Below are 26,171 nucleotides of genomic sequence, written 5' to 3'. Positions count from 1 at the left end.
TGGCTTGTGAACTTTTCAGGGTTATATTTTAAAGCTGTTTTTTGCGACCATGATGTTTAGAAATGTACTCCTTTTTTCCATCAAATTGATATATTTTGGTGTGTTCACATGATAGCTAAGTCTAGGCTTGAAGAAAAATATCCAGTACACAAAGATTTGGCAACATCAACTGTAATTCAGTCTTTACAGTTTTTGTATTATTTCATATCTATGTTGTCTGGAGAAGATCCTCGTCTGGGCTAGGAACAGACATTATACATAAACCAGTTTAGTGATTAGAAACTGGTTTAGACCTGTAACAGAACAGATGTTCAGTGCACATAAACCAGTTTGAAAATGGCTGAAACTGGTTTGAGATAAACCTGGTTCAGTGTAGAATCAGACTTAACTGATTTGGGTCAAACCAGTTTATGCAATATCTGTCCCAGACCCCTTGCTGGTTTAAGTTAAGCCAGACACTCCTAGCATCCCGGCATGATCTCTGGGCTGGGCGGGGCTCTCTGCTCCACAGCAGAGCTGGCCCCTCCCCTCTGCTCCGTGGCTTTAGCTCTGGCAGAGACTTGCAGGCTGCTCCTCCCCCTCCCTACTAAGCAGGAATTCCCCCTCCCCTCTGCTTTGCTGAGAGGTATCTGTGTATTAGCTAAGAGACCACATGCTGGCTCCGGTCCATGCTGTGACAAGGCTTAGACTAACCTGCAAAGATTGAGTCAATTCAGGCTCAGGCTTTTTGAATGTCTGTCCCTAGCCCTGAAGTTAACAGAGCTAGGGAACTGGTTCTTTATCTAGGTGGCTATAAATATATGCTCACCCATGCACACACGTGTATGATATGGCGAGACTATGTGTTAAAGAACAAACATCTAGAAATTTTAACTGCCTCGTATGGACTCTATAAATCCATTTCTACCAGGATTATTTCTAATTTTCCAAACTCTGAGCAGAATCAAAAGCCAAAACTTTATTTTTTTCCTTTTCTTCTGTAAGCAATTTCCCAATTGAGACCCTAGCATGGAATGGCCATATCAAGCAGTAGCATCATGGTTATTTTTATTTACAGAATTAAAATCACTAAATAAATCAATATATAAGTAATCACATCTAGTCTGATAATAGATAACCATCAGCAAATGTATTCATGCAATTTATTTATTTATGCAATTTACATGCTGACCTTTCCAACAAAGGTTCACAGAAACTTAAGAGCAAGAGAAACAGAACAACTTAAAAGAGCAACTGGAAAAAATAAAACAAAATAAAACAAAACAAAGCAGAGACCCACCAAACAACATCTCAGCCTAGTTTTGCCTGCTAAATGACTGCCCAAATAGAAAACTATTGCCGCGTTTCTGAAAGATGTTCAGTCTTGGGCTCTGGAGAGCTTCAAGAGGGAGTTCCAGAGCTGAGGAGTGACTGCTGAGAATGATCTCCTATAAGTTTTCATCAAGAGGACTTGACATACGGATAGTACCTGCAGGGCATTGCCCTTGGCTGACAGGGCATAGGGAAGAATCCCTTAAGTATGTAGGATTCAGGCTGCTTAGGGCCTTATAAGTCGACTAGTACCTTAAAATGCACAAAAAAAAGCTGTTGGGAGTCAGTGCAGACATTGGAGGACTGGAGTTTTGTGTTCCTTATGACCCATCTCCACCAGAAGGTGGGCCACTGTATTATGCACCAGCTGCAGTTTCTGGACAGTTTTCAAGGGCAGCCCTACATAGAGTAACTACAGTAGTCTAATGTTAAGGTTATGAAGGTGTGGATGATGGTGGCCAGATCAGACTCTAAAATCAGTCCTCCACAAGTCAAGTGGTCTACCCACCAACATCAGCATCCACATCCACATCCACTATATGTCCAATGACGTATATTATGCCATTGGACAGAAGAAAATACTTCCTTTTGATGGTGTTGATATATCACCAAATAGTTTTGTTACCTTCAATTTGTCACTCTGTTGGATTTATGACAGGAGTTTAAGTGATTTTGGAGCACTTGAAAGCCAGTGTGACCTATACTTGTAAGTCAGTAGGCTTATTTGGACAATCCCTCACCAATATGATAATAATATGACCTACCAAAAAAGCGCAGACCATCTTTAGAGGTTCTAAGAGTTATTCATTACTTTTTTTGGTTTAATTTACCACCCTCAAAACTGAACCATAACTGTACCTGTGAACACAATAAAAACACACATTTTTCAAGCCCTCAGCTATATTGCATGGAGCTAAATGCTATTTTGTAGTAGATGCTGCCAGAGTCTGCAGGAGCCTGTGACTCATGTTCAGGTAAAGAGTACAGCATGTGTTAGCCTTTTAACACCAGCTATGGACTGAGAGCTCAGTTCTACTCTCAGATCTACACAACAGTACTAAGCCTAGATAGTAGTGGGAGTTCTGCATGTGAAGGGAGCAGAATATTGCAGTGAAGCACTTCCCTTAGGCATCTGAGGCAGGTTTTATCCCCTAGTTATGGACAAGTTCCATACAGTCATTTTAAAGTGTCGATATTCTCAACTGCAACTTAACTGTATAATACTAACTACAAGAGGAGGCATCAGGTCTATAAGGGTAAAAGTGTGGATAGTCCTTCTGTATGGCCAAAATCTGTAGATGAGAGACACGGAAATGGGGTAGATGAAGTGATGTGCCTTTTCAAGGTCATCCTGGGTCTTCATATTTACATCACGATCATCTTCAATCAGTAAAAGATGAAAGGTGGAAGGGAAACTAAGATGCAAGTTTTGCTGCAACAGGAGTCAGAATCACTTGAAGTGAACCTCGAAAATACACAATAAAAGTATATATACACAGAAAGCACATTCTGATTTTGAGGAGAGAAAATGTGTTTGGTTTTGTTGTACAGTCATATACCTCTGCAGTTTTAAGCAGCAGATAGAAAGCTCACAAATTCCTCCAAATCAAGAGGTGAGGTTAAAAAAAAGCAAAAGAATGAAGTTCTTTCATGGTGAGTTTATATTATTTCTGCACCTCAGAAAATCTATTTGAGTCAGTATCAACTGGCAGACTGAGCAAAAAAGCATTGCATGTCATGGACATGCCAAAAGAGTGAACTGATTAATGACTCAGCACTCAAGAGCCAGAGTCAGTGATCATTCAGAATTGATTCACACACCATTGACGTGTTATTTCACTGCCACTTTGTTCATTCCAAGTCAAACAGCATACTCTTTAGAAAGGAAGAAAAGCAGCAAGAAATAAATTAAAAAACAAAGAAACAATATGAACATCCACCTTAGGAATGACTGAAAGTTTGTTTTAGATTCAGAATTTCCTTTTCAGATCCAGGGCTGAATTAACTCATAGGCAAACTAGGCACATACCTAGGGCCCTAAGTGAAGAAGGGGGCCAGTTGTACTTATTTTGCTGCAGCAGTGCCACTGCCACGCTGCTGCAGTGCTGCCCGACTCATTTTCCTTTCTAGGGATGCACGCTGCAGCTCTAAGCCCTGGCAACGGCTGCTGCCCTATGCAAAGCAACTAGGTGCCTAGTTTGTTTGCCTAGGGCCCACTAAAGGGCCGACCCTGTTCATATCAGTCATACTCCAGTGGTACAGAGACTAAGCTGAACCACAGAATGGGCTTAACTCCCAACAATTTTGGACTTCTTTCTCCAGGATGCTAAGGTACTTTTGTAGGGTCAGGCAGCAGGTTGCTTTATGCTTTTACATGTGGCTTAAAAAATGTTGAGAACAATTTTATTTAATAAAACATCTTTTAGGAACCAAACTCTACACATACCAGTATCAACAAGCTTTTTGCCAATTAAATGGGAGAGTTAGTAGTAATAGTGCAAAAGGATTATATTTTATATTTTCCTGGGAATATATCAATTGGAGCAGAGTTCAAGAAAAACATGGGAAGTGTGGAACAGCAGACACATTGTTGTTGTGTCCACTATGTTTATCTTTAAAGAAATGACTTTCTAGACAAGAATACACTTGTGCCTCCGAGTAGTTGGCTTAAAATTTGCAGTTGGAAAAGTGGTAGGATCTGTCACTTGTTCTATTATGACATTTCACAGAAGGATTTTTTTTTCCCCATTAGCCTTCTGCATATAAGTAAGCCTAGAAAGGTAGTCTCATGGAAAAAGAAATACCTAAAATACATAGAAATATCTTTTTTGGAAGTCGAAATTTCTACCTGGATGCAACATTTTAAGGTGAGTACTGTTACTGCTGACCATCTAATGTAGACAAAAAAGAAAAGACAGAAACAGCCTTGGACTCTAGTACTGGCTGGGGAAGGTAGCAGCTCAGCTCTGGCTTTGGCATTGCACTTAGGGCAGAAGCTGGAGGTGAGCTGCTGCCTGCCCTGGCAGAAATAGTCTTTACGGTGGGAAAAGGGCACGCAGCCAGAGGGAGCATAGGGGAGACCATGGGGTGGGGGTGTAGGGGAACCTATAGTCTGTTCTTCCCTTTACCCTCTGTGCCTATGCCTACCCCTCCTACCCTTTGCCCCCCACTGAGGCTTCCCCCCACCCACTGCTCCACTCCCCACAGCATTCTCCCCGACCTTATGCTCTAGCTCTGGTCCTTCCAGCCCTGAACTGGCCTGGCAGGGAGTTGCCACTGCTTCTTCCTAGCCAGAGTGGGCTGGGGCCAGGCCTGGGCTGCCACTTCTGCTGACTACCCCAGGGGAGCAGAGCTGCAGCAGAAGATAAGGTAGGGTGGGGGCCAGGAGTGTGGGATTCAGAGAGTGGGGGGCAGGAAAAGGCATGGAGGGGCAGGAGGCAGAGTGGGCATGTGGCAGGGGGGCAGGCACAGATGGACAAGGTCTGGCCCCTTGCTTCCCACCACTGCTTTCCCCACCACAGCAGTTGCTTCTACTGCCTTCATTCAGATTCTGCCCCTAATGGGAAAGTTGCATCCATTAGAGTTAACTTTTAAATTCATTATTATTATTATTGCTACAAATGCTCAGGTCCAATTGATAATCTTAATATCTTACTTACTTGGATGGATGGGCCCACTGTTCTCTGCTAACTAGAATTTACAGCTGAATTAATTTCTTCAACTGTGTTTGTGGTCTCACTACTTTCTAAGCTCTGGTATTTTTAGTTTTCTGCTTTCCCTGTTTATTCCCTGTTTCCCAAGCCATGTGGTATCAGAGACCAAGGCATACAGAGCTATGGGACCAAGGAGTACACCTAAAGCACCACTGAAAGCACTGGTATTTTGGCAGCTCTTGGGATCCTGAAGAGAAGGAGGCCTCTTTTTTAAGTTTGTGTGGGCAAAGACAGGAGTAGTAGTGAATGCCATGGAAAGGAGAGAAAACCCATGGCCGCGAACTTGGATAGGAGTTAACACTACCTCCTAAGCTAAGGAGAAAACTTTGCCTTTTTTGGTATTGAAATCTTCACTCCTCTTCCCTTGTTTGGACCCATTTCATCACAATGCAGGTCCCAGCTTTCCAGATCCTGGCATGGAAAGGATTTTCTTGAGCATCTTCTCACTTGTACTAAGGGATGGGACAATATCCCCTGTATCTTCTAACAATCCTACTGGCTCCTGTTCACCTCAAGATCCAGTTCCCATTCATGTCCATGTGCATAAAATTAGCTGAGGGCTCCATGTTTGTCTTCCTGCTTTGTCTACAGCACAGTAGTGGCCTCTTCTCTGTCCTGAAGTGTCCTCCACTTAGAGGAACGTGGAACAGGTGGAGGCCTCCTGGGTCATTCAGCCCAATACACTGTCCCTGCAGGCAACTACCTTATATAGTCCCTTTCCTGACTTCATGATCATTGGTGACCTTTTACTCTAGTACCAGAACACTTCAACAGCCTTTCCCTCCTCAGTTTCAACAACTCTCTATCTTTTTTCAATGTCATCTGAAGACATCTCTTTGCCCCTCAAGTCTTTTTCCTTCCACCTTCACTTTACTATAGTCCCTGGAGAAGCGTACTTAAGTTTGTAAAGCATTCTGGATGCATTTTCCACAAAAAGAAACTATACCAGCTAGAGTGACACTGTACTGTATTATCATACCTTGAAGGAAATTTCAGTTGTCATGGTGAATCCATGTGTAATGACCGGCTCTTCTTCTGCTGTTCGTCCTTTCCAGCAGTCCAGCTCCACACAGCGGCAGCCTGACAAAAGCACTTGGCGATACATCTCTACTGAGGAGTTACCAGCCAGCTGTCCAGCTGTGACAAAATAACATGAACATGTAACAAGGGAACTCATTCCAGGCTTATGGAGCCAGTACAAAGAAGCTAATAATAATTAGAGTTAACAGCAGATTTTACCCTCTGGTGACAGGCAAGCTGTCAAAGGCATGTAAATAGCTTGAGAATTTAATGAAAATGAGTTAAGCCAAGTCAATGAGGTTGTCTGGATTCTGTTCTTAGTTATACTGTGGCAAATAAAGAGAGACTTCATTGAAAACAACAGGTGAAAAACAATGGGGAACTGCAGAATCAAGACAGTTAAAATAACAATATAGCCAGTGTCACCCAATATTACTCTCCATTCTGTGAAATGTTTGCCTAAAATGATAAGACTGTTAAATGTGTACTTTGACAGCTGCAAGATTTTTCATAATTGCAGGCCTATAAAAAAAAGCTCTGATGTTTTTGCTGTTCTCAAAGTGTAATGTTTAACTTCCTAAAATAGCTTGAATTTTATACTTTAATAAGTAGCTCTTTCAACCATCTGAAGTCTAAGGGATGTTGTACCTTTTGAGCCACACAAGACCCGAAGGACACCTAGTAAAACCAGAACAGCAAAAAACATGTTTTGTCATAGCACATAAGACATTTCCATACAATATAAAATCAACTGCTGTACAGTTGCTCTGCCATCTCCCAAATCAATAGTTAACATGCTAATCCTCATACTGAACTGGTCAGTTAAATTCCCTGATATGATATTGCACTAAGAGGTTTAATGATATTATCCATTTCCAATAATAACATGTTACAAATTGAATAGACAAGCAAACAAAACCCAACTTTTGTCAAACAAGGAGACTTGTGGTAGATATCTTCCCCCCATGATTTAAATCAAGGGTAGTAAATCACCTCGTGCTTTGTGAAAGATCCAGAACACATGGCTCTGTAGGCTGGATCCACAGGGCAAGCAGCAGGGCCAGTAGAAGAAACAGTGGGGCAAGCAGCTGCAGGCCAAATCACTGCTTACTACCATGGAGGTGATACAACTGCAGAGGTGGCAAGGCAAGTGGCTGCAGGGTGAGCCAAGCTGTATCAACACAGCCCTTGTTTCCTATTAACAGACATGGCCAACAGGACCCCTAGATTCTGTAGCAGGCCCTGTCCCTTGTTAGCCAGGCCCTCAAATACCCTGGCCCACCAGTAGCCCAGTGGGCTGGATGGAGGAGCTCTGCAGGCTGGATCTGGCCCGTGGGCCATATGCTTGACACCCCTGACTTAAATCAAATGTTCCTGATCATGAAAGATGCTGAACTTACAGGCGTGGGAACCTTCAATCTTTCCGACAGGTTCAGCATCAGTAACGGTAGTAAAGACTTCTTGTGACAAAGCCATAAAGATATCAAAAGAATTGTTCAGAGCTAGCTTCAAAGAATGCGATTCCAATTCTTGCCCTACTACACACTTCCTGTATGACATGAGCTAGCTATCTGCTTTCTGTATGGATCTGTAAAATGGGAATAGATCTTCCCTAACTTTACAAGGGTACTGAGAGGATAAAGAGTGATGGAAGATCTGATCATATAGAACTGGGAACATATAAATACCTTAAATAGATTGCTATATAATGTACTTGTAGATTAATGTACTTCTATTTTGTTACTATTTCTATAGTCATCCAGCTTTTTTCTGGGAACTAAGCACTTCCACTAGTTCCACTAAATTTAGACTTCTATTTTTTTCTTTATTTTTACCATATTTTCAATTCACATTAAAATTAACTGAAGGACCTTTTTGCAAATGCTTATTTAAGGCTTGTGTTTGATATAGTGAATGAAAGACGGAACCACCAAAGCACTAAGTACTGGCAAACCTCTGAAATCAACAGGGATTTTTGCTTCACTGACAACAGAACTAGACCAAAGCTGAGTGCTTTTGGAAACCCTATCCTGATAATTCAGCAAAGGTGTTTACATGCAGCTGATTCCTTTCACTTCTTTTTTTTTTTGTCCCTCTATTTTCTTTTCTAATCTACTTTTCTATCTTGTTTTCTTCAATGTTTTCTACTTTGATTCTTTAGCATATGCTTTCAGGTGCAGACAACTACACAAACAGATAATCTTACTTGAAAACAGGTTTTGTGTGCAACCACACCATTCATGGTGCACAGTTATCTATTTTCCTGGAAAAATACATAACTAACTCAAGCATACATTAATTAGCAGCACACGTGCATCTTAAGGGTCTGTTTTTGATCTATATTTGGGATGGACTAGATAACCTCTGGAGGTCCTTTCCAGCCCTACCTCTCTATGATTGACTGAAAAGCTGTACGTATTTATAGAACTGTTTCCCTTCGTGCTGTCTTTGTTTTTCCTCAAAGCATACTGGATTTTTATTAACTCTCAGTACTGTATTTCTGAGGAGACAACTGTCCATCATCCACAGGTTTGTAGCAAACATTTTAGACTTAAGAAATCCTTGACCTTCTAAGACTCTAACTAAATCATCATATGCACTACTTGCTCTATGACACTTTTTCATGCTGCGTTGTTAATAAGATTCACCTCTCTTCGAAAGGATCACAGCTCAGGGCAAGAGGATGTTCATGCTTTGTGAACAGTCAGTCCTCAGCTGGACTGTCATCAGATTACAAAATGGTACCAACAGACTCACCGGTATTGATGTCTAATTTTTCTGAGATACAGAACAGAGAAAATATTCCATTAAGGACTTTAACGTACATTATTTATGACACTGATGGTACTTGAATCTGCATCTACTGCAAATTATTCTTTTCAACAATGTATTAGAAAGCATCCTAATATCAAACACCAATGGTAATACTTCATAATACCACACAATATATCACAATTTAATTATAAAAACTGAAATTATTAGACATTCTTTTCCTCAATACACACAGTATCTAGTGTAGCATTACAGTACTCTAGCTGTTTCTGTACTACATTGGGCAAGGGAGAGCATATTTAGAAAAACCTACATTTCTGAACTCACTGAATGTAAACTGGAATAGTTCAAAGTCAATGGAGCTACCTGGATTTTTCCAGCCACGATTCTGATCCACTGTCTTCAGGAATATCCTTCTACTTGTAGTGACCTATTGTGTCTACAAATAGCATAGATTATGGAACATGCACTCAGACCTTCCAAATTTGGGCTACTGATAATGGAGAAGCCACACACTTGTACTTTCTCCCCACACCATAGGTGTGTAAAATGTTATACATGTATATTTTCAGCTGCATGACTAAACTGGTAAATACCCAACAGTCATATACAAACTGGGTATTGCACACATGGGTCGGGCACCTATGAATGCAAATTTTAAACTGCATTTATTCAAGTTGAAAATATGATGCATATTGCATGAGGTGACATCTAAACCAAAGATTTTAGAAACACCTTTGGAATGTGCTTATGTTTATTTGATGAGCTGAAACAAATTCAGATTTAACTACATTTTAAGTTTTCTTTTCATAGAAGACTGACTCAAATGTGAAATCCAGAGTTAGATTTGAAAAGCCCCAAACTGTCTACTTTTCAAAGCTGGGGTTTTGCATCAACCCTTTAAAACACAGTAGAAATAAGTTAAATTATGTTTTTTGATGACCACTATCTTTAATCTCCTTCCTGCATCAGCTACTTCTTATGGTGTGGAAAGCTAGCTTAGGGAGAAGGCATGGAGAACTTCTTCCCCAAGTGCCACAGTCTCTTAGAAAAGTGCCAGGGAAAATCAGGTGGCATTCCTGATTGCTTGAAGTTATGGTGGGTAAGTTGGGCAGGAACATATGCCATTGAGTTAATGGGAGTTTTTCTGGTGGTCTCAATGCGGTCACGTGTTAGAGACTGGCTACTATTTTTGAAGTAGTAAACTTAGAGCACATTTCCCCTCCTGAGCCACTCTGCCTTGCACAGGAAGACAGAATTAGGGTCCGATACACAACATATTCTTTTCCTTTGTGCATTGAGGATACAAGTGTAGATGTGACTTCTTGGGCGAGATATTATTCCATCCATTAAGCACCATGTAGCTTGTTCCCTGCTCAAATGATGGAAAACAGTTAATGCAGAAGGTGGATAGGTTTTCCTCCTGATTGCTGAATTTTGCGACTTAGTTGATAACACCAAATTATGGGGAAGTGCGGTCACTCTAGAGGACAGGCTGGCAATTCAGGCTGACCTAGACAGGCTTGCAAGGTGGGCAGATCAAAACCTGATGACATTCAACACAGGGTGCTCAATGCAAGGTGCTCCACCTTGGGAGAAAAAACCCATCATACTTATAGGCTCAGCAGTGCTACACTTACGAGCACCATGACCAAAAGAGACTTGGGGTTCATGACTGACCACAAGATGAAAATGAGCTACCAATGCGAAGCTGCAGCTAGCAAAGCAAATAAAACTCTGGCTTGCATCTACCGATGCATCTCAAGCAAGACCCAAGAAGTCATCCTCCTCCTTTACTCAGCCTTGATGAGGCTGCAGCTGGAGTACTGCATCCAATTCCGGCTCCACACTCCACTTGGGGGTCATGACAGACCACAAGATGAACATGAGCCACCAATGTGATGCCGCAGCCAGCAAAGCTAACAAACCCTGGCTTACATCTACCAATGCATCTCAAGCAAGACCCAATAAGTCATCCTCCCGCTTTACTTGGCCTTGGTGAGGCCAGAGCGGGAATACTGCATCCAGTTCTGGGCTCCTCACTTTAGATGTGGAGAAGCTTGAGAGAGTCCAGAGGAGAGCCACACACATGATTAGAGGACAAGAGAACAAGCCTTATGAGGAGGGGCTGAGAGGCATGGGACTGTTCAGTCTGGAGAAGCAAAGGCTCAGGGGTGACTTGGTGGAAGCCTATAAGTATATAAGGGGTGTGCATCAGGAACTGGGAGAACATTTGTTCACCAGGGCACCCCAAGGAAAGACCAGGTCTAACGGTCACAAACTGATGGAAGACCATTTTAGACTGGACATAAGGAAAAACTTCTTTACCATCTGAGTCTCCAGAGTCTGGAATATACTCCCTCCAGAATTGGCACAAGTACCTACTCTGAATACCTTTATGAAAATCTTGGATGCTTATCTTGCCGGGGTCATCTGACCCCAGCTGACTTCCTTCCCCTTGGGCAGGAGGCTGGACCCGATGATCTTGTGAGGTCACTTCCAGCCCTGATGTCTGAAATGCAGGAGTGTGGCACAGATACAGAATGGTGGCAATACAAAAGGAGAGAATGACTTTCTTTTGGGGAGTACTACCTGGCATTTCCTATGAGCTTTATCAAGAGATGCTTGGTGGCACTGTATCATGAATGGAAGCAATGGATGCTGGAGGGGTGGAAGTTCCTGAGATATATTTTGCTATTTGTTAAATAGCATTAAACTGTGCTCTGCTCAGCTTCATGTCCTGAACTGTTTTTTGTCCTTCCCCTCTAATAGGCAAAAAGGCAAATGGCAAAATACATATAAAGGTTAAGTAAGTGTGTGCTAATGATCAGGATAGATGGAGATCATTATTCCGTGGCTCTCAGTGTTGCAGGAGAGTTGCTCCAGCATCACTTCCCACTGTGACAATAGCAATAACCTCAGGCAATGCTGATGAGAAATCAGTCACAAAGCAGAGCTGCAAATTACAGGTTGAAAGGGTAAGGTAAAAAAAGAAAAAGAGGAAAAAAAAAAAAAGAAAAAAATAATGGTGAAATGACATTTCTTTTAAGCCAGACTGGAATCACTGGAAATCATTTCTTTCTTGGTAGGGTTTACCTTCATTCTTAAAAGTTACATTTCCCTAAGGAAAAAAAAAGTAAGCCTCTAAATAAATAATCAGGACTTGATGTACTGCCAAGGGTTTCTACTAAAGGCTAGGAAAATGATCATTATAATTAAAAATAAATTCAGACTGTGCATATGCTTCTCTTTATGGTGTAATATTACTTCGTTGGGGATGTCATTTTCTTAGCTTAAAAACTAACAAAGGGGTTGATAATTAGTAGTGCAATAAATGTAACCATAACAAAAATGCATTGCTAAACTGAATGGTTTCCCTATCTCCCTAATAATTATTACATGATTGGTTGCTATTGCCATTTGCACTGCTCAAATGAGTGCACAGATGTTACTGAAGCTTTCCTTCGCAATACTTTCAACATGCTCTTGGGCATCTACACGAATGAGATAACAATTCAGCAGCATTTGTTTTACATGTTAAACTGAACTACGTGCTTGTTGAATGAATGCAAATGGCAACATGATTGTAACTGGTCTATCTTGGAATTAAAATCTATGGCTGTCAGCTTTTGTAATGAATCTATAAAATCTAATGATTAAACCCCATTCCAGGCCAGCTGTCTCAGAGTTACTAAGCATGACGAACCCAATAAGAAGTGGAACATGTGTTTTCTGTCTCTTCTCTCCTCCTGTCTCAACCAAAGTTTGTGTACAACTCAAAAGGAAACTATATTTTTTTTATCTTGTTTATTACAACATTTCTCCACCTGTGCTACAATTGTCTTATAATTATGCCAAACCCTAAAGTGAAGTTAAACGAACACTGAAGGCTACATTTTCAAGAGCAGCTTCTGAAGTTGCTCACAAATGCCAAGTAATCTGCAGGAGCAGCTTGGAAGGACTTTTTGAGAATCTGGACTAATTTAAACCTGGGGAGGCAAAGCAAGTTTGAAACACAACTGCTAGGAACTGTGCTGAGAAGCTATGTACTATCAGATCACTTATTGTGCTGAAACATTTACAGTATCTAGACAAAATGGGCTGGATATGTGATGTTTCTTCCTTAAAATTTCTGCATTTCTTGGTTCCTGTGCTTTTAAGTTGGACAGTTAGGCTTTCACTGTATGCTGCTCAGCCCTAGTAAAAACCTCCAGAAAAATCACGGGAACTACTACATCTTTTTGTGTACATAAATGAGAGCAGAATGTGGCCCCAGATTCTGCTGCCTCCCCACCATGTAGGCCTACACCATAATGTGACAGACCTCCTGCAGCTCTCCAACAGCATTCCTATTGAAATGAGATATACTATGGATCAGGAATTCTGCATGATGTGGCAGGATCCTGATTAAATAAGTCCTACCGCTTACCTACAGGGCCTTTTCCACATTACAGACAACGTGCTAGCAAAGAATTGCCGTAAAAAAGGAAGTTGCTTTTGCACAGTCATCTGTAATCTTTCAGAGATCATAATTTTTTGTACTGGAATTTTAACTTTAAAGCAGTCCAGCTGGTTTGGTTCCCCCCCCAGTTTACAGAAACACAGTTGCTCTTGAACTGAGTTCTTACATGTCAAGTTTTAGCACAAAACACATTTTATGGCCAAGTTATGAATCTCTGAAAAATGGGTGTCAAATGGAACTGAGGACAGATCATTAACTATATAACAGAATCAGTGGGCGCTGTGGAAAGTGCTATGACAAACATATAACAGATCCAAGGAACAACCTCTTGGCCTATTTAAAGAAGGCTGCACCACTGAATGTCTGTGTTTGAATTACTGCACACTGGTATTCAGCAGAACTAAAGGCGTCAGTTGAGGAATATCTGCAAAATTAATAACATTAAAAAGGCCATAAATTAATTGCACTAGTCATATGTTAGCACATATTCTAGCCTTATTTCCTTGTTTGATATGAAGCAAGATGATACTAAGATGAAATCCAACACAAGAAACCAACTGCCCCAGTAAGCATGTTCAAACCAAAATATTTAGTTTTTACATGCTATATTAAAAATAAACTTGTGAATTTACAATTATTTGCAAAAGGACAAATATTTCCAGTGAAAATTATAAGACATGAAAACCAAAATTTAGACTCCTAAACGTTACTATAGAGTAATTAACTTGCTCTCACAGTTTTAAGTGGGTCTAAACCCCATTTATTCTAATGCACGAACAGTCTAAGTCAGATTCTTAATATAACTTAAGTCAATGAGAGGTCCTATGTGTTAGTCATTTTTCAAATGGTACTGCACCAGAACACGAGCCTGGATGCTACAGGAAGGCAGCAGACCACAGAATCATAGAAATTTGCTTCTCAAAGGGACTTTATGAGGTCATTTAATTCAACTCCCTGCTCAAGACAGGTCCACCACGGCTTAAATTATCCCAGAAAAATGTTTGCCTAACTTGCACTTATAAACTTCCAGGATGGAGATCTACAACCTCCCTAGGTAATCTGTCTGTCTCAGTGCTTAATCATCCTTGTAGTTAGAAAACTCTTCCTAATATCTAATCTTAATCTTCCCTGTTGCAATTTAAAACATTATTTCTTGTCCTGTCTCCCAGTGGCCACAGATTACAACTGATCACCAGTCTCTTCATAACAACCCTTTTTTGATTGGATGACTGTTATGAAACTCCCCTTCTGTCTTCTTTTCTCTACACTCCATAAATCGAGTTCTTTCTGTAGTTCCTCAGAGGTCTTATTGTTTAAATTTTTAATCAGGCCTCTTTTCTTCAGTAATACACAGTGAAAGGGTCCAAAGTCATATAAACCATTTTGGAACCCCCCTCTAATCTCTCCAACCAGCACAATCTTAAACTGAAGTTTCATCTCACAAAAATGTTGTGGTTCAGTTTGCTTCAGGCCATCTGAAGTACGTTCAGGGTGGTACTTAACAACCTACTGTTGAAATACTAATTCATCTATCCAAAGCCATTGTCCCAGTGTGGTCTGGGTCACTAAACAATTAACCATCTCTTTTCCAAATATAGGGCCTGTTTCAGAGCCCATTTAAGTCAAGAGGAATCTTTCCCCTGATTTCAATGGGCTTTGGATCAGGTCTTAACTGAACAGTATAACTTCTGACATGCATTCAGTAGGGGTCATATCTGTGATGCAGTGAGAATATCAGTCAATACTGGTGTTATCTCTGCTTTGTAGAATAACAGAATAGAGGATCATTTATTGTTGTGTGTCTAGAGTACAGTATGAGTACAAACATGCTGCTAGGCCAGTAAAGCAATAAATCAGACCTTTCTAGTACAGTACCTGTAAGGTAGGTGTTGTGTGAGGAGTTGATAAAATAGTGAGACAGTGGTTGAGACATATCTTCATTCAAATCCAGTTTCTCAGGTGCAACAACGCCATTCTCCTCTCCACTCAGATATCGCATAAAACCATCCACTGATATCTGTCCTGGGAAAACAGAGACCCAGGGGAGGCATACATTAATTCTAAGTACAGTATCTTCAGGACATACAAACTTTTTTAGTTGATCCATATTTAGAACATGGCAAATGAGGACCAATATGATAATAATGTTTCCTCTAGTTATGAATATATCCTAGTTTTATAATATTTACCATAGTATTCTTATCATAATTACTGCTAAGACCTTGAAATGGTGTGTAGAGATCTAAATACATGACATTAAGTGGAATAAGATTAGGTAATCCATTCATTGCTTTGAAAATGAAGGTGTTGTACTCAAGCAAACAGATTATCATGCACTGCTTTTGTTCTTCTTCCACTCACTAGACAGAGAGACTAGGATCAACATTCCCCGTATGTAATATGTAATATAAAATGTTATACTGTTCTGCTATTTCTTCTGGTCCGCTCATTGTCTTCAAGGTCATCTCCATTTACTCCATTTCCTTGGGACCAAAGCCTGGGACTTTAACTTAATTTTATTCTGTTTCTATTCGGGCAAATTCCCTTGGACAGCAATGGTAGTTTGCCTCAGCAATGACAGAAGAGAAACATCATTGCTAGAGGAAATAAACACACCGCTAATCTGAGGGCCAGAAATCCCTTAATTGGATGGATTAAGAACAATTCACAAGAACTGGTAATTTCTCTGTCTTGTGAATATTGTGTTATTCAGAAATAACAGAACACAGGACTGGAATGGACCTTGAAAAGTCCTCTAGCCCATCCCTTTTCCAAGACTTGTCACAGGGTGGCCTGTATCAACTTGCCACAGGATGGTCTTTCACCTTAAGAGGAGTCAACCAGCCTGGCTGAAAAGCTGCAGCTGCGAGAAGGCTGGTAGTGAGGGAGTTGCTCGCTGGGAGGGCTACAGGAAGAGTGGAAATGTGGAAGCAATGGTGAGTTGAACTGCTTAAAGGTCAGGACTGCTGTGAAGGTCAGAGTTACAGGGAACCTCTCCAATTGTCTGGGACAGGATATCATTTTCTTTGTTTAACGACCCCCTTTATTGCTGGCGCTGGCTGAGCCACTGCTCAGGGAGCACAAGCCTGCCTGAAGAAACACACAAACATGGCAACCTGCTTACACGACTACACCTAAATCATTCCTGACAGCTGTCCAATCTGTTCTTAAAAAAACCCTTCACTAATGGAGATTCTCAACTTCACTTAACTATCCTTCAACTGTCTTGAAGGTGACAACGTTTCTTAATGTCTCATCTAAATCTCCCTTGCTGCAGTTTAAGCAGCTTACTACTTGTTCTATACTAGTGGAGAAAACAATGATTTTTTTGCAGCAATCTTTTATGCATCTGATGACTGTTACCACATCTCTCCTTGGTCTTCTTTTCTCCAAGCTAAACCAATCCAGTTATCTAAATTCCCACCTGCCCCCTGCTTTCTAGTCCTCTGATCATTTTTGGTGTTCTTCTTTGGACTCTCTCCAACTAGTCCACAACTTTCATGAAGCGCAGTGCCTAAAACTAAACACCACATACTCTGCTGAAAGCCACTGTTGAGCAGGGTGGAAGGATTGCTTCATGTGTCTTTCATACATCACTCCTGTTCGTACATGCCAATATGAAGTTTGGGGTTTTTTATTCTTATAACATTAGTCAACAATAACACACTGTTAAACTTATGATGCACCATAACCCCCAGATCATTTTGGCAGAAATGCTGCCTTGTCTTGCCCAACTTTTTTTTGTAAAACATTTAAGTTAAATTAAAATAAAATTTCATTTTGGTTAAAACTAAATTTCAGAATGCATATCTGAAATCATATCAGAATATGCATATCAGAATATGTTAGAAGTGCTTGGCAAACATGAATTGGATTTCTTTTTGTAATTCTACTTCTGTTCGAAATGGTATTGCACAGGGTGCTGGTGTTGTGCAGTGCTTTCATATTAGGAACAAAGGAATGGAAGCATCTCCTAAGCCATCAACTCCAGTCCCCTCTGTTCACAGGCAACCATTCATCCAAGATAGCGATTTTAGGAGATGCCCTGTAATTGCCACTTCAAATCCTTAAACACAGCAGGCGCGTCTAGACGTGCCCACACGTGCCTCTTGCAGTGTCTCAAACTCCTTTGAGATGCTCCATGAGGCATGCGCAGGAACGAGAAAATGTTCCCCATGCTGCAAATTTGCAGCACGGGGGCAAAATTAGACCCCTGGATAGCCATGGGGTCAAAAAACCCCGCAGGGAAAAAAAAGCTGGGCAGGGCACAGTCCTGGACCATTCCCTGAGGCAATTGGAGGCTGGGTCCTCCACAGAAATGCTCTGGCTGCTAGAGCATCTCTATGGTTAGTCCTCGCCCTGGTGCTGAAACACACCATGCCAGCCGCAGGGAGCTGGACCCAGGCTCCATTGCAGGTAAGTAAGGGGTCAGGGGAGATGCAGGAGGGGGGAGGGGACCATGGGGGGGGGACTGCCCAGCCCCACCCGCTTAGCCCCCCTGATGGCTGCCCTGCCTGGTCTCACCCCCCCAGTCCCTCCAGCCCCTGACATCCCTGCCCCCCACCCCAGCATCCCAGGAAAGAAAAAAAACCGAAAACCAAAAAAACCTCCAACCCTGGCAGTGATTGGCAGTTCTAGCTTCTAGCTGCCATTGGGGTCACTGGGGCATCCCTGGGGTCACTGGCAGCCCTGCTGCCCCTGGCTGTCCTGTGCTGCCCAGGAGGTGCTCTGCCAGGAGGCCCCAGAGCCCCCACAGCCCCGCAGGAGCCCGTGGGGGATGGGACCAGGTGGGGAAGCAATCCAGAGGGCTGGGGGAGCAAGCAGGGGTGGGGCATGTGGGCCCTGCAGGGTGGGGAGATAGCCCTTGCAGGGGCCATTTGGCCCCGTGTGGGGGGCTGTAACCCTTGTTGGGGAGCTGTAGGAAAACATATATTCATGTATTTATGAATTCATGAAACATGTATTTAGAATTCATTTTATTACTATGATAGAGACACTGGTAGGCTTCCAAATTGCTTAACACTGTAGATATATTAATAAATCATTGCCCAACTGATTGCTGTCTCTCTGTCTCTCACTCTGTCTCTCTATCTAGTGGTCTTTGGTTTTAATTGTGGAGGAACATGGATTCTGGGGTATTTTACACAGTGACTTTGGGATTTTTTTTATCAGGGATTTTTCAGTTTTCCAATAGGGAACACCAGCTAGGGAGGCCAGTGGCAGGACCCTGCCTGCTCAGAGCTGGCACCTTGGACCCATCTGGCTGTGGCTGACTTCCTGGCCAATTGGCACCAGGAGGACATGCTTTGACAGTTCAAAGCAGGCCACCACACTGGGAATATCTTCCGGGCAATAGCTGCCCAGATGGCCGGGCAGGGGGCACACATGGCAGTAGTGCTGCACAAAAGTGCAGCCACAGCCTGCTGCCAGCTGACCTACAATGGCAGATGCCTCTATTGGCTGTGCAATCTCCATCCGGGTCTGGCAGGTGCGCAGCAGGTCACAGCCAGGCAGCAGCCCTCACTGCCAGACTGCTGCAGTGGGTAGAGGGTGCAGGGAACTCTCAGGGTTGCTTCAGCAGTCCAGCTGGCACAAGGGGTAGTGTCCCCAGGTACCAACTGGCTGGGTACCAGAAGCTCCTGAGAGCGAGTAGCCTTGAGCTACTTGACAGGGCAGCTTTTTGTACTGCTGGGGCCAGGACAGGGCAGCTTTTTATACTGCTGGGGACAGCACAGGAGCTGGCCCCAGGCTCTAGCTCCCCCTGGCTGCAGATCCAGGAGGAGCCAGCAGGGTTATTTTGCCCCAAGTGGCACAATTTGCCCCACACCAAAGTGCATGTCCGGGCACGTGCGCGGAGGCAAAAAGCCCAGGCTCAAATCTGTACCACTTCTATTGGAGCTGCTGCAAATACATGTGCCTGCATGTGTGGATGCGCCCAATGAGGCACAAACCAGGAACATTCAAATCATGCCACAAGTAATAGGAGACGAGAGCACTGCCAATGTTCTCATAATGCAAAGGCAGAAGTAACTGGTTAATATATCCTCAGAGGATCCTATCACAAAGCTAAGTTCATCCTTGACACAAATAGAAACACCATCGTTGACTCAAGTAGAGTTTTACTAACTTACACAGGGGTGTAATTTGACTTACAAGCCACTCCATATTACATAGTAGATTGAATATTGATTTATAGATTTGGAATTACACTTTTAATCTCAGGTCTCTATTTCATATAATATATTGCAATGCACCAAGTTATAATATTTCCTGTCAGGACTTTTCTCAACCTTTTCTGTTTTTGATTGCCTAGTTTTCCTTTATCTTTGGCAATTTTTAGTAGCTCAGAGCTTTCTGTTGGTTCTAGACTAGACTTAGTACAAACACTGAATACTCTGTCTTTTGAAGAACCTATGACAGCAACATCTACTAGGGGTATGTGAAGCTTCGGTCACTGATTCGATTCGGCAGAGATTCAGCCCAATTGGGTGGCCAAATCTCCAAATTTGAGTCAGGAGACCCTTTAATCTCCCTGAATCAAATCAGAATCCTCTAAATTGATTCAGAGAGATTTGGAAAAATTCGGAGATTCGGACATAGATGCAGCTTTAAATACTTTTTCTACATACCTCAAGGTACCAGGGGGCTCGTGCATGCTAAGATGCTGGGGCAGATGGAGTGCCCCACAGGAGCGCAGGGGGCTCCTCAGCACACTTGGCAGCAGACCCAGAAGCGGACCAGAAGCACTTCCAGTCCACTTCTGGGTCCACCAGGCAGCGCATTGGGGGGCACCCCTACATCCCCCTGGCTCAGCAACTGGTGCCTCCTGGGTCTGGGGGGGTACCCAGGATCCCCCTGTGACTGATCGCTGAGCCAGGGGAGTGCTCCCCAGAGGACCCGGAAGTGGACTGGCGCCCCCCGCCGCACTTGGTACCTTGAGGTATGTAGAAAAATCTTTTAAAGCTGTGTCTATGGTTTAATTGCTGATTCTCTGAATCAGCATCGAATCTTCAGATTCAGATTCAGCCAAATCGAATCGGGGACAGTGATCCGAATGAACTAATCAAATCACTGTCCCTGACTCAGGCCGAATCTGAATCCAAATCAAATAGGGCCTGTTTCACATACCCCTAACATCTACCCAAGATGATATCTCCCAACAATGCGTGTTTTGTTCTTCTTTGCCTCTCACAAGTATCCTGTATAATACCTCTATTTTTTTTTTTACCTTTCCTTTACCCCTTTTATTGTAAATCACCCTAAAACTTTTTAAAAAGGGAAGCATGTAAATCTAATAATGAACTAACTAAATAAATTTGTTACTGACCCACAGGGATCTTGGCTCTACTTCTAAATCTTTAGAACCTTCTTTTAGATGACATTAGCAAATGTCCCCTGACCAGTAAAAAGGTGTGAGCTTCCCCCCACCCGGCCACCTTTATAAAGTGCTTCATAAACACAGGATGAAAATGGGGTATACAAGTATAAAGTATTTATTCTATCACTAAGCATGGGATTTGGCCCCTGCTCAGAGAGGAAGAAAAGGGCAGCCAAACAAAGTGTTTTAGCTCTGTAACACTTCTAAATTTTGATGTCTTGTTCTCATAACAACCAATGATTATGGCACCACATGAATCTCTTCATGTGACAAAGAGTTTAGTGAGAATACAGAATAGCCCAATTATCATGCATGTTTATGACAACAATTGTAAGGAGGCTGAAAGGAAAAACAATTAAGTCCATCCACTGTTTGAAGACTGCAGTCATCTGAGGCTCCTTGGATGCTCTCTCATAGAGTAGTTAATCAACAACTGACTGGGCACGTCTACACATCATTGTGCGGCGATGTTGCTACAGCGCCATGCTTTAGTACTTAACTGGGGAGTGCGCTGCAATGGCGATGTAGCTGGTGATCACGTGTAGACCCGTGTGATCACTACATCCTAAGGAGGGCAGTTTTAGCTCCATTTAAGAGATGGGAATCTGAGGTACAGAACTGATTAACCTTTATCACATGAGAAGTCAATGAGGAAAGGCTGGGAATTCATCCACATGGTTCCCTTCGGGCACAGCCTCATCTCTTATTTACTAGCCCTTTCTGAGGACAAAAGAAAGGAAGATGATGCCTAAGCTTGAAGTCCAAAGAGACTTCCTTCTGTTTTATGAGCCATTTGTCCCTTTGTTCCACTCAAGCTGAAGAAAGGGAAAGGGAACACCAGGTTCCGGAGTGGGCTGTCTGTATTTTATCACTGGAATTATTTTCATAGAGGTCACACAAAACACAGCTACAGAACACTACTTCTTCTCTCCCCCCCACAAACCCATCACAATTAAGCAGCTAGCATCTTAGAAATGGAAGCAATTTGGGAGCAGAATTACAGCCGATATATTACGCTGGCAAGAGTTTGTGGAACAGAATAGAGGCACCAGATGTCAAAGATGTATTCATTCCTGGGTACTAAAGAATAGACTGTGTGTGACCATGTAAATTATATTGCTGAGGCCAACTGCAATGAGAGGTAATTCTCCATGGATGGGAGTTTATAATAAAATCACTTTAATTTATTGGTGAGGTTAGTTCTCAGTTTTCTTAAGCATATTACAAATTGACTTCAGACTTTTTTTTTTAAAGTTCATCATCAGTCCTTTCCCTATCAGCTCTCCTATTTTATCTCTGTATGAGGGAAAGGAGCATCTGTCAGGCAGAAAGCTATAATGAGCAGGGCTGACATTGAAATTATGGTTATTCAAGCTCTTATCCAGAGAAAAGCACATAGTCCTGGGACTGAAAAGGGCAGTTAGACAGGGACTGACCATAAAGATGTTACTCAGGCAATAATTCCACTAGGTTTATGTTACATTTTCAACTTTATTACTCCAAGTTTTTTTTTCTCCTTTTTGGGTCCAGAGACGTGCTCATGTTTAATTTATTTAAAACAGTCAATACTCTATCTCTCTGATGTAAACTGCAATACATGGATAGTCGAGCTGTTTTGTTTCTTCTCATTCCCCATTGACATGAATAAAAATTAAAAAAAAACATTCTCTGTCTGGTTGTGTGGTATGCCCTTAGTAACATCTCTAGATTCCTCCAATTCTGTCTTCAGTAGGTTTGATTCAGTATTATGGATTAAAAGCTAGTGCCTGAACCAAAGCCTTCTGAAGTCAACTGAAAGACTACCATTGACATAAATGGACTCTGGGTGAAACCCTCCTAAATAATCCATTGACAATGCAAAAAAGCCTAGACTCTAGATAACTGTCTTTAAGCTATGTTAGTTCTGGTTTAACATGCTTAGACTCTCCTTTAAGTTATAATCATCCCAGACAGATACGTCCAGGTACATTTTGCAAAAATCAGTAAAGTACCTTTCCTTTGCTAGTGCTGTAAATCATTCAGTAGGGTCACCAGTGTCCAGAATACCTTTATCTTTCTCATCAGAATACCCCAGGTGACTGTCACAATGATTGTTCATAACTTACTTATAAAATTATGTTTCATAGGATGACTAAGAAGTGCCCTCTCTGAATGTTCACTCATGATGCGCAAAAAATAACTCTCACTTCCTTCTGTGGCAACTTGCCTTTATCAATGCTTTACTTAGCTCTTTTCTGTCATGCCCTGGATTCTTGCTCTGTTTAAAGATCTGTGTTCCACAGAGGAAAAAAACATATGTGCACGTATTCTCCAGCTCTTGTTATGTTTTATACCATTGTCTAAGTCTTTTACTTACATGCTATCAAAACTTATAGTTACCATGAAAATAAGATTAAGGATGTTCTAAGTACCATTTTTCAATTTAAGCCAAACCTGTTTCTGATCAATGTAGGTTGCTGGCTTTATAACGCTTTACAAAGGAAATGCATATGGATATATTTTGGTGTCAAAATCATGTAAAAAACCCAGGCTGGTTCAGAATTTTTGGTTTCTGTTTGTGTGTGTTTTTAGTAAAGAGAAAACAGATGGGTCATAGATATTCTTTATGTTTTTGACAAAGTTGGCTGGTGCTTGATGAGTTTTTGACCTTCCTTGCTACTTCTTGTTCTCAAATTAAACAAGATCAAATAGCATATTCTGTATTATACTACAGCTGGATTATTTACAAAGCCTGTTGTAACTATCTTGCTTTTGCACAAAATTTGTATTTGATGATTAGCACGTGGATATTCTCGTTTTCCCTAGCATGTAGTCATCATCCTGAGAGAGACAGGAGAGGAGTATTAGCTATATGATATTCTGTTCCTAAACTATGCATTCATAAGGCTCTAGTTAAGGTTTACTGAAAGCAGCATCCTGGGTATGTGGATACAAAGAACTGATTCCAGTATTTTTCCATATAGCACCATGAAACAGGTGGTGAAAAAACAACAGAACAAGTACTGAGAAAAAAGCGTGAATGCCTCTAAAGAATATCATAGATGATAAATGGGCCCATAATTCTACATATTATAGAAAGAAAATTGGAAAAGTACCTAAATGGTTTAAAAGCTTACGTCCCATTTTGAAATATGACATAAGCATTTAGAAAAACTCAATGGGAATTAGATACTTTGGTAAAACCCATTAGGCATCTATTTGTACCTGTAGGCATCTAAAAACCTTTAGAAATATGCCCTTTAAGTATCTAGGTCAGTTTTGCCAGGGGAACACAAGACTTTTAAGTTACTTAAGGCCCTTGAATATTTTCCCCATCCCATCACAAAATTAAGGGCATATCTATTCTGCTGGTATTTGCAAATTTAGGTTCCTGTTCTTGCTGAAAGCCCCTATGCTTATTTCTAAAGTGAATGTTACCACACTGAGTGTTATTTGCTTCCCTGTGGGCACGTCTACACATGTGCTTTACTGCAGAATAGATTAATTTGCTCTGCAGAAAAGCTTCAGTCTACATGTGGACCACTATTAGGCCAGATTAGACTAATTTACTCCACTGCAGGGTAATTCCATCACACACAAGTACTATCCAACAGTGAAGAAAATGAATGCAGTTAAACGCATGTATGTGTTGATGGTGATGTGGGTGCAAATTGTGCCTGGTCAGCCTGCCAGCAGGGGGGCAGTCTCCAGCCTGCCAGCCAGCCCCTTCACCACCCAATGCTGCCACCTGCTGCCCAAGGCTAACTCCCTGTGCACCCTGCCAGCCTCAGGCTGCCCCCTGGGCCACACTACCAGCACCAGCTGGAGCCTGAGGCTGACCCCATGCCCCCTGCCAGCCCAGGGCTGGCACCTGGGCAGCTACAGCCAGAGCCTGGAGCTCCCCCTGGCTGCTGCAGAGGGGCAGAGCAGAGCAGGAGCAGCCCTGGCCTAAACTACTTCTCCCTGGCTGAATTTGCTGCTGTCTCAGGTGCAGGTTGGACGCTGCACCCAGGAGCAGATTACTGCAGTGCAAATTGTTCCACAGTTTATTCAACTGCAATTAACTGCATAAGTAGATGTGCCCTGCATTGCCAATTTTCAATGTGCTTATCATATAGATGAGTCCTCAAATATAGCTAGTCCTTCACTGGCGTGTGCCCAGTTCTTGTTTCTCAGCCTTCTAGCCCTTCCACAACCTCTCTCTTTGCACTCTGTGCACTGGAAAATGGAAACTATTTATATCAACTTGTGTAGTGTTTAACTCCTCACTTCCCTCACAGGTTGTTTTGGCCTGTCAACCTGGAGCCTGAAGGAGGCTTTCACTGATAAGTCAGGGATATGCTCCCAACATGAAGCCAAGTAGACAGAGAAGTACACATGCTTTTTGGTGTCTATCCAGAGGGCAGATTCAGTTGGACATTTACTGAATTGGGTTGCACTGTCCACAATATATCTAGCACTTGAATCAGCTCTGTCAAAGGGAAAAGGACACTAATCACACATCTTGCAATGACCCTGCTTTATTTCCCTGCTACATGGAGCTGGATGAGCCTCAGCTTCCTGCAGGTTTCCTTGTTTAATGGTTGAAAAGCACATTTTGCTCTCTGTAAGCAGTCAGCAGGTCTGAATGAGCGGGACTTAAGCTGTTCCTGTTTAGATCTGTGTGTTTAATCAAGGTCTGTATCTGTGGTTGTCCACTTAACTCGGCACAACCATGTTGCACAGTTTCACTGAAGTCTGAAAAACAGCAAGAAAACTTCCCAAACTAATTAAATGGCACCACATATACCCAGACTTGCAGTTACTTTTACACAGATATTTTATTCGGCAAAGAAATCAGTCCTTACCTGGTGCAATCCATAAAATGAATCAGGCACAATATACCCCATACAGATCAGCAGTCCCCTTGCCCCAGGAGTCTTAAAAAAAATAAGTACAACCAGCACTTCAAATCACTGTAACAGATCAGTACGTGTCCTAGACTATTTCACTAGCCACAAAACAGCACATGTATTTACAATTAATTGGGAGCACATATGTCATCTCTAATTTCCCAGGGATGTGTCATGGGTCCAAGGGCCACATCATACTTACCTGTAGTCTCAATCATGCTATTGATATCAATGCTATTGGTAGGGAATAAGCGTTGGTAGTTCAAGCATGTAAATGCCTGATCTCCTCAGAATCTTGGTGTCATGTGCCTTGGCACTGTTTCCTACATCAGGATTCACGGACCTGCCCCCATGGCCCAGCAAGTCTTACAGAACCAGGGAAGAATGTCCCATATAGTTAACATGTTCATTAGTTCCTTCAAAGGAGAAAACATATATTCTGTCAATAGCCCCAGCATAATTTGGGGAATAAATTCACTGAAAACTAGTGTGGGTATGAATTAGCATCCCCATAGCGCAGTGGTCACCAACCAGTCTATGGAGATTGATTGGTGGACCCCAGAGCCTCTTGCTGTCAATCCTGGGCTGGGGGTGGGGGTGAGCATGCGTGCACATGTGTGCATCTTTCCCCCCTCCCCCCCCCC

General features: G+C 42.1%; 1 protein-coding gene across 5 annotated transcripts in view; it reads right to left on the bottom strand.

Moving 5' to 3' along the window:
• Positions 1–26,171, bottom strand: part of PLCB1 (phospholipase C beta 1) — a 737,260-nt gene that overhangs the window by 211,479 nt on the left and 499,610 nt on the right. For all 5 annotated transcript variants that reach the window (XM_025202227.1, XM_025202200.1, XM_025202212.1 and 2 more), the window contains exons 9-10: positions 15,154–15,300; positions 6,004–6,161 (exon numbers count right to left, since the gene is read on the bottom strand). In XM_025202227.1, coding sequence (XP_025058012.1) covers positions 6,004–6,161; positions 15,154–15,300 — 305 coding nt within the window. The remainder of the gene's footprint in view (positions 1–6,003; positions 6,162–15,153; positions 15,301–26,171) is intronic.

Source organism: Alligator sinensis, unplaced genomic scaffold, assembly GCF_000455745.1.
Source record: "Alligator sinensis unplaced genomic scaffold, ASM45574v1 scaffold140_1, whole genome shotgun sequence".
In the NCBI taxonomy this organism is placed as follows: Eukaryota; Metazoa; Chordata; order Crocodylia; family Alligatoridae; genus Alligator; species Alligator sinensis.
This window is presented reverse-complemented; position numbering and strand designations above follow the sequence as displayed.